The sequence below is a fragment of the Triturus cristatus genome, chromosome 6 (assembly GCF_964204655.1).
Source record: "Triturus cristatus chromosome 6, aTriCri1.1, whole genome shotgun sequence".
Taxonomy (NCBI): domain Eukaryota; kingdom Metazoa; phylum Chordata; class Amphibia; order Caudata; family Salamandridae; genus Triturus; species Triturus cristatus.
Window position 1 is genome coordinate 1,216,535,187 of NC_140589.1, and position 16,004 is coordinate 1,216,551,190.

At 44.5% G+C, this 16,004-nt stretch overlaps 1 protein-coding gene across 1 annotated transcript in view; it reads right to left on the bottom strand.

Annotated features, from left to right (window-relative positions):
- Positions 1-16,004, bottom strand: part of SLC22A16 (solute carrier family 22 member 16) — a 315,817-nt gene that overhangs the window by 68,920 nt on the left and 230,893 nt on the right. Inside the window, exon 5 of the mRNA XM_085612126.1 lies at positions 10,218-10,345. Coding sequence (XP_085468252.1) covers positions 10,218-10,345 — 128 coding nt within the window. The remainder of the gene's footprint in view (positions 1-10,217; positions 10,346-16,004) is intronic.

Here is a 16,004-nt window from a genome sequence, read left to right on the forward strand (position 1 = left end):
ACATAGTGCATTCATAGCTAAAACGTTACACAAAGCACTTGTACATACCGCATTGACCATTCGCGGTTCGCTAATACCGGGATAGACAGGGGTAGGGCCCTGCCTCCTACGCGGTCCCAAATTTTAAAGTACGACAGACCCTCCTTTTGCCCTTACATAGGCAATAACTATACTCATTTCAATCCGAGTCTAGGTCAATATTCACGAAGTCATGGAGATGTTGCTGTAGCATCATCCTATTACTTAGCTCGTCCCTCGATACAGGTTTCCTTACACATAATGTAGCACAGAGGCCACATATCACAGGAGCACACTGTATGCACAGACAGAACAGGAAAAGGATGGCTAAGATCATTCCAATGACCATCAGAACTTTCCAACCCCAGGCAGATATCAGTTCCCAGAACCACCCCACCAGTGACCAATCTCCTTTATCCACGTTTATGGACTCAGATATATTATGTAGTTTGGAGATGGCTTGATAAACTGTTGGAGCGTTGTCTGGTATGAAAATGCAACAACTAGATTGGATAACCTTACATACCCCACAGCGGTCTGCAAGTATGACGTCTAGAACCATGCGGTTCTGCAAAGTCATGAGGCGATCCGCTTGGAGCTCAGCTGTCAAATTACCAAGGGCACCAGCCGTAACATTAACAGTGGATTCAACCACACGAGTCAGTTGTCTCAGGTTCCTACTATTGACCATAGGTCCCCAAAACGGCAGGAAACCCAAAAAGAAATCTCCCGCTTCCTGACCGGCAGTATCCTCCTTTACTAATCACGCCTCTCACAACTCTGGTCTTGTGATAGTCGGAGGCAGCAGTGAATGTTGGCGGTAGCAGGTTTGCAATATAACATGTGCCCGAGAAGTCAGGGGGCAACCATGTATATGCTCGGTCATTGCAGACAAAATATGTACCCTTGGCAGCCAAAAACGCTGGGGAAAACTGTGACGGAAAAGTGTACGTTTCAGTACAGTCACTTCTCCCCAGTTGAGCTCTAGGATTCTGACCATTACCTTGTAAACAGAACTGACCTATGTGGGGTACGACCCAGATTGGGGATGAGATTTTTCGCTGTATTTCACCCAGACTAATACTATACCCCGTTGCGTTCCACCCTACATAAGCTCTCAACTCTTCTTTGGGAATAGATGAGTATGCATCGATATCTCTGCTCATATCGGCAACTCCTTTCATTAAGGCTTTATTATTTGTACTAGGTCTGATGGAACGCGGTTGTCGCGGGGAGTACGCATCTAGAGCAAAGAGAAACATGGTCTGGAATGCCCATGACGATCCATTGTAACTAAACGGTAGCACTAGATAAGGAATACCCTTATTAATGGTATGTGGCATTAAACCACACACCCAGCAATTGGTTGTATTCATGACTAGTTGGTGCTGGTGTAGGAGCTGAATAAACGAGTTGTTTACAAACTCAGACCGTCTAGCTTGTTCATGTTCAGGCAGAGGGTAAAAAGAGTGTGAGGAGACAGTAGGAGGAGGTATAGGCTGTACAGTGGGTGCAATGGGCTCTTGAGAGGAGAAGAATACAAATCCTACAGTAAACACTACCATACTACATAATATAAACAGACATAAAAATACAAAATGTTTGCTCTTCATTATTTTACACATTCTTGCTTTAAAGTTCATTTCCTCAGCGAGTCTCTCCATCTTGAAAAACTCCATCCTCCAATCGTGCCGCTCGCGGCGGGTGAGTATCTTCTGCTAAGGAATACGCCTGTCAGTCCAGGGAACGCCCTAGACCAACCAGAACCGTTGACCTAACGTCTTCGGCCTGTACCCCAAAGTCTTGGCACCGCGACCCTGCGGCTGAACCCGGATGGTGGCTCGAAAAACAAAAATCAAGAAAGTCCTTCAGATGGGAGAGCTAAAAAATAAAAAGGTAAAAGAAAAAGAATACTTATTTGTCCATAGGCCTTAGTCTTAGATTGTAGTGGAAACGGCCAGGTACTGTCTGATCTTGGAACAAGAGTTCAGGCTCTGTAGTGTCCAATCGAATTGACGGTGGCACAGCTTCTTGCAAAATATCGTCACTCTGTTGTGCTGAAGTTGTGCCTTTTATGCGTGCATCACTGAACGGCACAAAACGAGGTACAGTGTCTGTTTCAGAGTCTGCGATACCCTCCTGGACCCATTGGTCATACGGCAGAGGCAAAGAGATTCTTTTAACGTGGGCGCCGTGGATCCAGTTCTTCTTCCCCTTTACTCGAACAGCTGATCTTGTAGACAGAAGTACGAGATGAGGGCCGATCCAACGAGGCTCATCGTTGCTTTTGTGCTGGAAATTTTTCACCAGAACCCACGTGCCAGGGTCGATAGGGTGTCCTGGAGCTTCAGAGGCCTGGGGAAGAGTATCGTGCACCTGTTGGTGTAAAACACGCAATTTAGCCGTCAATTCGTACAAGTAATCAAGCAGTACTGGATGTTCGATTTCACTGAATTTCGCCGGTCTTGGCACACCCCATACATTGGCCGGGAGGCCAAAAATAACCTCGTATGGGCTAAGTCCCACTCGTGAGTGTACAGTCATTCTGGTGGACAGGAGTGCTAGAGGCAGAGCGTCAGGCCATTTAAGACCTGAGCTCGCTTGAATTTTGGCCAGCTTGAGTTTTAGAGCGCCATTGTAGCGCTCTACTAATCCAGCTGATTGGGGGTGATTTGCAGCGTGGAACTTCTGCTTTATCCCTAATCCCTCACACACATTCTTCATCACTTGACCCACAAACTCACTCCCATTGTCACTCCACACCATTCTTGGCATTCCAAACCTAGGGAAAAATTCCTACACAAGGGCTTTGGCTGTGGATAGAGCAGTGTTGTCCTTTAGGGGATAGGCTTCTATCCATTTTGAAAAAGCGCAAACAACCACCAATACATATTTCAGGTTGTTGCACCTTTCCATGTGGATAAAATCTAGCTGCAAAACTTCAAATGGATATGATGGAGGCGCAAAATGACCAGCTGGAGTTGGGGTTCCCCTACCAGGGTTGTATTTCAAGCATACCATACAATTCTTGACCACATTCTCTGCACACTTGGGAATTCCAGCATTCTGCCATACTGGAGCCAACAACTTACAGATTCCTTTCGTACTGATATGTGCCATTCCATGTGCCATAGTAACCACTGGAAGCACATATGCATCAGGTAACAACCATCGCCTATGTTCTGACAGATCAATCCAACAACCATTCTCATCCAACTTACCCATACTTTCTCTCCACTTGCTCAACTCTTTCTCTGTGGCTTCAGCTTGAAGGGACTTTACACTTTCTATTGTGTTTTCACACATTCCAACATCACCAACCCATCTTGCAGGGCCTGCAACATACATTCGAGTCTTCACATCTTTTGCTGTTTCTTTCGCGACTTCATCAGCAAACGCGTTACCACGACCAACATCATCAGTGATTTTCTTGTGCGCACTGCATTTCATAATCGCAACTTGTAACGGTAGGGTCAGCGACTCAAGGAGATCATTCACCAACTTGCCATTCTGAATCTTAGCTCCATGCGAAGTCAGGAACCCACGTTCTCTCCACAATCGCCCAAAACTCTGAGCCACGCCAAAGGCGTACTGGCTATCCGTATATATGTTCACTTTCATTCCTTCAGACAACACGCATGCTCTCATAAGGTTAATCAATTCTGCTGCTTGAGCCGAATTTTGTGGCACACGCGCAGTTTCCACAATCGTGTGCAAAGTCGTGATAGCATATGCAGCAGTTGTATCACCATTTGGAAGCTTGAAACACGAACCATCCACCCATAAAGTACCATCACACTCAGTCAGGGGAGTATCTTTAAGATCTACTCTTCCTTTCGTCTCTTCCTCTGTTCTGAACAGACAATCATGTTGCTCAATCTCATCTAGGTCTGCTGGAATTGGTAATAGTGTAGCTGGATTCAACGTGTTGCATCTCTTTATGTGTATATGGTTTGCTAACAGTGTCAGCTCATAACCAGATAATCGCGCACTAGTTAAGTGTTGTGTCTTGGTCTTGTTTAACAATGTGTCCACAGCATGTGGAACCATAACAATCAATGTATTATCCATTACTAGGCCAGCAGACTGTCGAATAGACATAGCTGCGGCGGCTGTAGCTCTCAGACAACTTGGCAATGCCCTCGCTACCGGGTCCAAGGTTGACGAAAAATATGCGCATGGACGCGGTCTATCGCCAAAAGGCTGTGTTAACACTGATAATGCGCAACCATCTTTCTCATGAACATACAATGTAAAAGGCTTGCTGTAGTCAGGGGTACCCAACACAGGAGCTGAACACAATGCATTACGCACTTCCAAAAAACTTTTCTGACACTCTTCAGACCATGGAATAGGATTCGGTGTGTCTTTGCATGTTAATGCTAACAAAGGTTTTGCCAACAAGGAACAATTGGGAATCCAATGCCTACAGTATGAAGTAATGCCCAAGAAAGCACGCACTTCTCTCTGTGTTCTTGGGACACTCAACTGTGCAATGGCTTGAATTCTTTCTGGGGTCAGTTTCCTTCCCTCCTTCGATAAGAGATGACCTAAGTAGGTCACTTCTTGTCGACAATATTGCAGCTTTGAGAGAGACACTTTGTGATGAAAGGCAGACAAATGATGCAACAATGACAAGGTAGCGTTTTTGCAAATCTTTTCAGTATCCGCGGCGATTAGTAAATCGTCAACGTACTGAATAAGGATAGCGCCACTGGGTAAAACCAGTGCATCAAGCTGCACTTTTAAAGCCTGACTGTATATTGATGGACTTTCACAGTAGCCCTGGGGAGCGTGTTTAAAGCGGAAGCTTCGGCCTCCTAAACTAAAGCCAAAAATGTCTCTGCTCTCCTCTGCAATTGGGATGCTAAAGAAAGCATTCTTCAGATCGATAACCGAGAACCATGCAGCGGAGGCTGGAATCATGGTTAACAAGGCAGTTATATCAGGGACAACTGGAAACTGTGGTACAACAATCTTATTACCTCTCTAAGATCAATCACAAATCTGTAAACAGGTGGCTGTGAAGGGTCCGTTCGTTTTAAGACAGGTAAAACAGGACTATTGCAAACGTTACCTCTTGTCTCTTCAATTACACCCTTCTAATCATATCACTGACAATTGCTAACAATGCTTTCTGACCTTCGTTGGAGATCTTGTACTGGGGAATACGTGGCAATCTGACATTGGCTTTTAAAGTGACCACATATGGCGGTATTTCCAAAAGACCCACATCATTGGGACCAGTAGCCCAAAGGACATCCGGAAGGGATGACAATTCAGGTGGCATTGCATTTTTAGACAAATACATCGGGGAAATCACTTTCTTGCCTAATGTAAGTTGTACTCCTGAGGGAGAACAATATAGCGTCGCATGCAATCTTTTTAGCAAATCTAAGCCTAGCAAATTTTCACCAAAACCTGTCGTTAGAATGAGGGGTGCTTTTAGCTCACAAGGTCCAACAGAAAGTGACATAGGACTAGAAATCGGGTTCCTAACTGGGGCGCCAGAAAAACCTACTGAAACATTCATTTCGCCAGACAAAGGCGCGCCAGGGAGTTTTGAATGCATGATTGAACTCTTTGCAGCACCAGTATCCAGCAGAAAGGGCTCCGTTACATTTGCTGTAGTTACTTTAACATAAGGTCCACTCTGATCCACTGGCACTGAAACAACTCCCTCTCTCTGTCTACGGCTGTCCTAGTAATCGTTATCTTCTACATAGTCGTCTTCTGCATAATAATCATTATTGTAGTACTGAGCTGTATTACCAGTCGCGTTGGCTTGCTGATCAAAGCTATTTATGGTATTTTGAGGCAGAAGAGGACGCGCGTTCTGGGGAACATTTCCACGCCCTCTGCCTCTAGGAGCTTGCTGACCACCTCTACCTCTTGTGCCATACGCATTACTGTTACGCTGCATTAATTTAGGGCAACTATATTTAAAATGACCTTCCTCTTTGCAATATGAACATTGGTTGGGACCTACAGGGATTCGTGGTTGATAATACCCATTCATTTGCTGGTTATTCTGAAATTGTTGGGGCTGCTGATAGATACCTTGTGGTTGCCTATAATTATTCTGTCCCCCACGTGGTGGATAAGCCTGCTGCAAGAGGACCTTTGTTTTCAGTTCTTTCGTTTTCTTATCTGTTCTATCCTTCTCATCTTTATCTCTATTTTCATAATACTGTGCAGTAGCCAGTATTTGCGCTGAAGAGGAAACAGGCAAGGAACTTTCTGAGTCTTTTAATTTCTTACACAACTCGGGAAGTAGATTCTGCACAAATTTATCAACAAATAACCGTTGGCCACCTTCAGTGCTCATGTCTTGACCACTGTGGTCGATAAACGTTTCTTCAAACCTGGTGAAGAAATCGGAAACTGGCTCATCTTTCTTCTGCTTACATGCGGATAGTTTATCCCAATTTACGCGCATCGCGGGCATTAAAGTTTTCATATATGTAATAATTCTGCCAGGGAGTTCTGCTACCAGAGGCTCAGGTTTTGCACCACCAACTTGTCTAGTGTCTGCGGCAATAATATTAGCCCATGTAGCACCTAGTTCTGCATCGTGATCTACATTACGAATTGACCCCCACAAAGGATGTGGAACAACATTTCCAAACAACATATCAATGTCAGCTAGATTCATGATACATGATCCTGTAGTTTGTGATAACTCCTTATAATATCCTGCAGGGTTTTTACGGGGGTCAGGCAATGTCTGTTTAAGCGCTATTACTTCAGATCGTTTCCAAGGGACATGCACCCAAACACGCTGAAAATGAGCTGGCATAGCAGCAATACCATTAGCGGCATTAGCCGCAACAGCTTCCTTCCATACCGGAGGGACTTCTCTCATAGGGTATTGTTGCGCTTTTCCCTTTCTCCCCACAGGGAAATCTTGTTCAAACAACGACTGTTGACAATCATCATTCCTCAACGATAATAAGATCGCAACTGCTCTATTTACATCGGGGCCCACAATCGTACCTTTTCCAAAATCGAATCTCACTCGACACAACTCCTGCGGGTTTGGATCTCTACCATGATCATCCAATTCCTCACAGAGGATTTCACACATTTTCTCGAACACATACCTCTGTTTCGGGGCATCCCATTGGTGAAAAACGTCAACAACTGACTCCACATCATAGAGTGAAGAAAAAATAATCCACCAACGCGCCATATGATCTAATGTCTTTTTCTCTTCAGGATCAGGCAGCTGATAAGCCAGGAGTCGCACTAGATGATCCAAAGAGAGGCGACATTAAACTAGTAACTACATTAGCTCGTCGTTGTCGTGCTGAAGGAGAAGTTGAGGCGAAAACAGGGGGATAGACAGAGGGAAGAAAAACGGATTCAGATACAGGTACCGGGGTAGTGCAAGAAGGAGCGCCAGAGGAGGCCGCTGGCGTGCTAGGCAAAGTCGCAGGAAGCGCAGGGGCAACAGGTAGCAAAACTGGCGGCCCTTGAGAGGGCTGCACTGCAGGGATAGGAGCTAGCTGAGGAGGAGCTGGCGGTTGTGGGAAGGCTTGCGGCATATTTACTGGAGGCTGCGCATTTACAAGCTGTGGAGGTGCTGTGGCATTTTGCGCATGGCGAACTTAGCAAATGGGACATTAGGGAATCTTTCTCATTCTCTTTTGTCTCATCTTGCACGAGGGGTGACAAAACAGGGTAACATTTATCAATCCCTAGTTTGCGCTGTCTGTGCAATTGCTCATTCATTTGTTCCTCCTCATTATCTTTAAATTGCACAGCTGCTTGCATCACTGACATACCTCTTTCTCTCTTATTCCTTTTTGCTAGCTTAATTTCCTTCTGTTTGGCTTCCTTTCGCCATAGGCGGAAAGAATCAAACATCGCCGGCTGGGCTTTCTTTTTAAACAATTTCACTTCCAAATTATCTAAGATATCTGTATCGAAACTACCATTTTGGGGCCATTTTAAAACACCGTCCTTTCTGGTGTATCGGATCCATACTTCATTGTATGCAATGGGGCCCACACCATGTTTTACATAAAGCTCATAAGTTGGAGTTCCAATTGGAGGAACCGGACATGAATCCTCTAACTGGAAATCCCTTCCACAACCCAAACAAAATAATCTTCCAAATACACTAGCACCAGGCATCTTCGCTCACTAGTCTAGTTCCAAACTTCAAAGGATTATCGATTACGATAGTCTCGTGAATACACGAGTCCTCTGGCTTTGGCGTTTGCAAACTCCAAATCAAAATAATCCCGAAGGATACCAAATTCAAACTGGGAGACGCTCCACTTATATTTAACTGAATATCGATGATCAATGGCATCACCAGAAGACTCTCTCGATTGTTTCGCTCTACCAAAATCGTCAAGGGTCCAAAACAGGGCGATTAATCAGGGCAGCAGTCCTTCGTAGCCGTCGGGACGCGGAGAACCTCGCAGAAAAGACTTTCGGACCACGTCGACATGCAGGGGTCGATGAAGTGGCGGCCTTCCTCCAGAATTTCCACAAGAAGCTCCTCACGAACCTCTGGCTTGGACCGGTACCGCTGAAATCGCGCCGAGTTGGGCGCCAACTGAAGTACTGGGAATTTTAAGCCCAGCGGTGCAGGGGAACACACCCTATTACTTCGGGTTCTTCCTGTTTCAGACCTACAGAAACACAGAGTCTTCTGGGTGAAGTCAAAGATCAGTTTATTGGCTGCAGACCAATCACAGGTATCCTAGAAGTACAACAGCGTGTATGTTCTCAGGAGACTGCTAAAAATTACAGAAACGGGCTTCTCCTTAAATACAAAATATCCTGCTTCAGGCACACATTCCTTGTTTTATGGCATGGTCATTCATATGTATACATTTCAAACGAAAAGGCAGAGTCATGATGACCATCCCACATTCCAGTTAAGCCAGCCCACAATTATTTACCCAGCAAGGCTCAGATCCCACATCAGCTATCGATAGGCCCCAATAAACATGAGCATCTCCTGTTTGGAAAACAAGCCATAAAGCAGGAACAGTCAGGTGTGAAAGAGATTAGCTGGAGGCTTGCGTAGGATGAAAAGGCTTTATGGTGTGTCAAACCCTGATGCTAATCACAGGTGGCCAGGGGACGGGGAGCTCGTGAGACCGGACTGACCTGGGGCAGCGGAGCCAAGCTGCCCAGGTCACAGAGAAGTCAAAGGAAGGCACATGTGCTCTAAAGGCCCGTATTTGCTTCATGATATGTAGCCTATGTGAGGGCAACCATAAGATGGCCACCGCTCTAAGATGGAACCCACGTAGTGATGTATAATAACGTATACATAGTGCATTCATAGCTAAAACGTTACACAAAGCACTTGTACATACCGCATTGACCATTCGCGGTTCGCTAATACCGGGATAGACAGGGGTAGGGCCCTGCCTCCTACGCGGTCCCAAATTTTAAAGTACGACAGTGTCAAGACTGTAGAAATTTCCAAAGGTTGTAGAAATTGAGTAACACTCAGGGAGACTCCCTTCGACACGATGTGCAGTGAAAATCTGAGGGAATCTTCCTCTACTGGGAGTGTTCTAGAGGGTACTGACAGCTGATTGGCTGTGCTTCAACATTAGGCCCTTTCTTAAAAAGGACATAGATAGGCTATCAATAACATGGCGTAGGGCCATTATAGTCTATGATATTTGTTAAATGCTGCTTGATTATTTTACCGTGGAACTCCCATCTCGACGACGGGGAATGATTCAAGCATGTGAATTTATGAAAGATACCAAAATAATGAATAAAGAAGTGTCGCCCACTGATAAATAAATAGAAGATTATGCAGAAATAAATACTTTAAAATCTTTTTTTCTGTAACAGGGCAGTTGTCGCGCATCACAACACATTCCCTGCTTTGGTAATGCTGAAAATTCCTATAAAAGGAACACTGCAGGTATTGTTACAATATACAGATAACTCTAAGAGCTCTAAAGGAGATTTTATAGATTCCCTAATGACAAACTTGACAAAGTGCAGCCCACACTAGGGATGACATCGTTTTATAACTTGCTGATCTACTTCCTAACAAGCACACTGCATTCAAACGTGATAAACAGAGGAAGGCCTACAATTAAAAGGCTTATTGTATATGATTTCAATCAATCAATCAATTTATTGATTTGAAACTCGACTATTTCATTCAACTACTTCATTTAATAATGATAATGACCTGGTAAAGGACAAACCTGAGGAATCAGCATTATCGATCCGCATATCAAGGCGCTTAGCAAAAGGAATGGAGCACAAGTATTTCTTCTGCCCAGTTTGTCCATTCCAATACATGCTAGGATGTATGATGGAATCTCCACGAGACCTGTGAACCAGAATTCACATGATTTTATCAGTGGGGTTAGTGCAAGTGCTCATGTAATTTATAATTACATTTTTGTTAGTAATTGTTTCATACTTTTCAAAGTAAACAATCACACTATACTAAGTTTGAGGCAGTAAGCGCTAAAATTGAATACTTTATTATCATCTGTAATTAAGAGGAAATGCACTTTGAAACTGCTGAGAGGTGGCACACGTGTTTACACAGTGCTTAATTTATGAAAATATATATATTTACCAAGAAGTGCAGGTTTCCAAAGTTTTACTCAGGAGCCCGCTGCTGTCACTGCTAAATGCAGGGATTGCAAAATATCAAAGCTGTCTCGTCTTTACTCCAGCGCATGCCTCTTTCTTCCACCACCTTACACTTCCTGTTTCTTTTTATCTACTTTTTGCAGGTTCTCTTTCACCCCTTCTTTCTTATACTACTTTTGTTTCCTCTTTTTTCTCTCTTCCTCATACTATGTGTCAAAATCTGATGAAGTACCGATCTCTAAAAGAAAATGCCAGTATCCCCTGGCTGCAACCACTGGTACAAATTAAGCACTCGTATATGAAAACAATACATTTCAATAAACAGATAAAGGCAACATTTATATTCGTAGTCTACAAAACAAGCTATACTAACAACAGCATACAAGGCTAAACTCAATTTTAATTTCAACAAACATTGTACTAATGTTTTAAATAATTGTTGTTGAGACTTCTTGCATTATGTAACAGTATAAATAAGGATTTTTCTTCTTGAAATATACTCAGGACTAAATAAAGGAAGTAAGGATTATATAACTTACTCTGTAAGCATCTGTTCTTGGCATGTAGAGCTGTAGATTCACATGCTTTGCATACTCCTGCCATCTAGTGTAGGGTTCGGATGTTTGCAAGTTGTTTTTCTTCGAAGAAGTATTTTCGAGTCACGCGGTAAGGTGACTCCTCCTTTCAGTGATATTGCGCATGGGCATCGCCTCTATTGTTTTAGATTGTTTTCCCGCAAGAGGGTGAGAATGGAGTAAGTTAGTGAACTATAGAGATATCCATGCGTATGTAATGTAAATAAGGAGAACTGCAACAACTACATGTGTCCAGGGAGGTGTGAGGGTGCATGTGAATCTACAGCACTACATGCCAACAACAGATGCTTACAGGGTAAGTAACATAATCCGTTCGATGCATGTATGTTGGAGATACGCATGCTTTGCATAGTCTATATAGCTGTACCCTCCCAAGGCGGTAGCTAACCGGTAGGTGTTGCAGTTGTTTGAAAATGTGTTTTTAGCACTGCTCGTCCTATATTAGCTTGTTGACGTGCTAACACGTCCACACAATAATGTTTAGTAAATGTGTGTGGAGTAGACCATGTTGCTGCTTTACATATATCAGCTAAGGAATGGATGCTCTTATTTTGTGAGTGGAATGTGCTCTAGGAGGTATAGATAAAGTTATTTTAGCTTTCGCATAACAAGTTTGAATACATTGAACAATCCATCTAGAAATACCAGATTTAGAGATAGGATTGCCTTTGTGAGGTGGAGCAAATGCCACAAAAAGTTGCTTTGTTTTACAAAAATTGTTAGTGCTCTCAATATAGTATAATAGTGCTCTTCTGACATCAAGTATATGAAGAGCCCTTTATGCCACTGGAGCAGGTTGAGGAAAGAGCACACGTAACTCAACTGATTAGTTAATATAAAAAGCAGAAACCACTTTTGGAAGGAATTTTGGGTGTGTGCGAAGTGCTACTCTAGCTTTATGAAGTTGAAAGAAGGGTTCTTCTAAGGTTAATGCCTGTAGCTCCCCAACTCTCCTTAATGAAGTGATAGCAATTAGAAAGGCAACTTTCCATGAAAGAAATTGTAATGAACAATTGTGTAATGGCTCAAAGGGTGGACCCATGAGCCTTGTGAGAACGATGTTAAGGTTCCCAACTGGTGCAGGTGGTACCCTGGGTGGTATTCCACTTTTAAGGCCTTCCATACAACCTTTAATTACTGGTACCTTGAACAAGGGTAAGTGTTGTCTGTTTTGCAAATGTGCGGCTAATGCTGCAAGGTGCAACTGAATGGATGTTTAGGCTAACCCAGCTCGTTGTAGGTGCAAAAGGTAACAAATAATATTTTGTATAGATGCATATAGCATGTTAATAATGTTTTTGTTACAATATACAAACAATATTTTCCATTTCGCCACTTAACATGCCCTGGTGGTAGGTTTTCTTGCTTCTTTAAGAATTGTCATACAATCTGGTGGTAAATTTAAGTATCCAAACTCTATGACTTCAGGAGCCAAATTGCTAGGTTGAGCTCCTTGGGGTTTGGGCGTCTGATTTCTCCATGAGTGAGAAGGCTGGAATTGAGGTGCAGCTTTTAATGTGGAACCACTGATGGTTTTAACAGTGTGGTGAACCATGGTTGATGAGCCCATGTGGAAGCCACTAAAATAAGTGTGAGTGATGTTTGCCTGAGTTTCCGAAAGAGAAACGGAAGGAGGGAGAGGCTGAAAAGCGTATGCAAATATCCCTGACCAGTTCATTCATAGGGCATAGCCTTTGGATAGAGGGTGTGGGAACCTGGAGGCTCAGTTTGGGCATTTTGAGTTGTCTGCTGTGGCGAACAGATCTATGTGTGGGAGTCCCCATTTTTGGAAGTATGAAAGGAGAACCTGGGGATGAAGTTCCCATTCATGTATTTGTTGTCGCATCCTTCTGAGGTGGTCGGCAATTTGATTGTTCACGCCTGGGAGGTGCTCTGCCAGAAGATGAATTCTGTGATGAATTGCCCAATGCCAAATGGTCTGAGAGAGGCGTGATAGTAGGAGAGAATGTGTTCCCCCCCTGTTTCTGTACATAGTACATGGCTTGTCATATTGCCCGTGTGGACTAGGACAACTTACCCTATGAGGTGAGACTGAAAAGCTTTTAGTGCTAAATCACAGCTAGAAGCTCTAGATAGTCGATGTGGAGACTTTAGTGTGTGTTGTCCCATAGACCCTGAATTGTTAGATTCTGTACATGGACACCCCAACCTATGAGAGATGTGCTTTCCACCACTGCAGAGAGCAATGGGTGCGGCTGTCTACCAACACTAGCTCTGTTAATTGACCCTGTGATTGATTCCACTGACGTGCTAAGCCATCCGGTAGGGGATGCATGTGTAATCTTGCATGAGGCACTATTCCGAATAGTTGCATGAAAGTCCTGCTTGGAGCTTTCTTTTCGGATCTCCTTTGTCAGGCACTATCTTGCCCTGGGAATTCCCCTGTGTTTCTAGCTTATTAAACTGGAGCAATTACACTGGACCACATCACCTTTTCTTTTCTGAACTTTTTGCCTGCTATGACTTAAGCCCTGATGAAGTTCTCGGTTGAGAACGAAATGCGTTGGCTGAGATTAAGGTGTTATTAATGTGAGAAGTTGGCCTGATATATGCTGTCCACTAATTAAAGTGGGCGCCTTGTATCAGTTCAAACAACCCTTATTGATGATTAGGTTAAAGACAACCTTTATTGAAAGCTATCCTAGTGGTAGCTATGGAGAGCAGCCTTCAGGCTAAGTCTCGAAGGAATGTAAAGCAGCTTGTTTTACCAGATCACAACCTCTTGAATGACCAAATGAAAATAGAACCACACAAGAGATATATAAAATATATATATTTATTACTAAAGACTCTCTACTAACCTCTTTATGAGATTAGAGCACAAAGCACACAATATTAAATCACTAGAACAACAGTAAATAACACAATACACAACGGGCTCCAGGGGGAGACCGAACCATATACTAAGAAAGTGGTATAACAACCACGACTAACTAGACACAGTGCCTAGAGCACGTAGAATTGCTGGGACCCCAAGGAACCACCCAAAGTAGTGACACAGGAGACACACGGAGATCGGGGGCAGTGTGTGAACAAAGGCGCGAGCTCTGTACAATCCTATGGGAAAGTCGCGGTTGGAATTTTAAAGATTAAGGACACTTCGGAGAGGACTTTAAACAAACCCTTTCAAACATAGAAGGTTCTAAGGCCAGCACCCTTGAGAGTATGGAGATACCCGTGTTACCTATCCCAGAGGAGCCGGGTGCATAGGGGTCAAGTGATATCGGAAACCTTCGTCGTTTTCAATGGCGTGATGCGGAAAAGTGCTGCTGCCGGGAAGATGAAAAGTGTTCGGTGGAATCCAAGCCTGGATCCAAGGTGATAAGAACCTGAGAGCAGAGGGGACAGAGTCTGGGTCACTTCGGGAGACCAGGGGCACGATAGACAAATGCCCACCGATGTCTGGTGCTACAGGTGAGAAGATGCGATGCTTGACTCTGCAGCCACGGGGACCAGGAGACGTCGACGATGACCAAAGTCCGGAGGTGACCTGTCCCACGAAGGATGTCGAGTGCTGGGAGGTTAGTGTCCGGATCGAACACCAACAAGCCTTGGCAACTGCAACCCACGCGGGCAGAGGAAATCAGCTGCAGTGAGGACCAGCATGGTCCTGGGGACTCTCCAAGCTAAGGAGAGTCAGGGCACGTCTGGAGCAACCAGGAAAGCCCACGGAAAGTCAAAGTTACCCTCACAGGGAGCCACAGGCCAACAGACCAGGGATCGTGAAGGCACCTCGAGCTGAATCTCGAAATACCAGCCCACGTAACACTTGTGGAATGTAGGCCGGAAAACTTCAATGGAAATAGTGCTAGGAGTCAGGACTACACGTAGCCCAAAGCACAGCCTGAGGGATCGCCAAAAAGCATATGCTGCTGCAAAAGTACGCGGGGATGCATGGTCCCCAAGAGGGATACTGGTCTCAGAATTGTTGAGAGAGCAGATTGACATCAGAGACCTCGGGAACCCACCTCCTGTGTTGCAGAAATCTTCGGAGTCCTCAGGAGCTCGGGAGATTCAAACCGGTCAGATGCGTTAAAGGTGCCTGCCTTGCAGGGGAGTAACTCCTTTACTCCAAGGGAGATTCTTCAGTCATCCAGCGTAGTGTAGATCGTCGAAATACTTGGTTTCTGTAGCAGAGTTTAGTCCAGGTAAAATCTAAAATCCTGTAGTCAGAGGTTCCTACTTTATACCCAAGGAAAGGGTGGGACAAACTCTGGGGACCCACCTATGGGAGGGTCAGAACAGAGGGATGGCTACACCCATGTCCTTTGTCCAGTTTCGCACGAGAGCAGTAGCAAATGGCTCCTGCATCCGGTTTGAGCTGGACTATGCACAGGGACACCAAATGTGCCCCCAGTGCAGACTTCAAAGCACTCTCAGAGTGCACCCACCCAGCCCCAATACACTAAAGCCTGTCTGGGAGGTGGTCACACCTCCCTGTGGCAGGAAACCTATTGTCAAGCCTTCCCCTGCTAAAGCTTGGCTCAGCAGCAGGAGGGCAGACTTGTGTCTGTGGCTGGCAGCATCCATTTTGTGATGCCCAGGTCGAGAAAGATGGTACCAGGTAGCCCGTGTGTCAGATAAGTCCCTCTAGAAGGGTGGAATCATACCTCCCCTGCCAGTTACTGGCGGGGAGGTATGATTCCAAGGTGTTTGACACCAAACACAAAATGTTTCTAAGCAGCCGTTTTAAAGTTAGCATTTACCACGAGGATATAATGCACTTAAATATATATGGTTGGCTGCATCACAAACAACCCTGGAAAATAG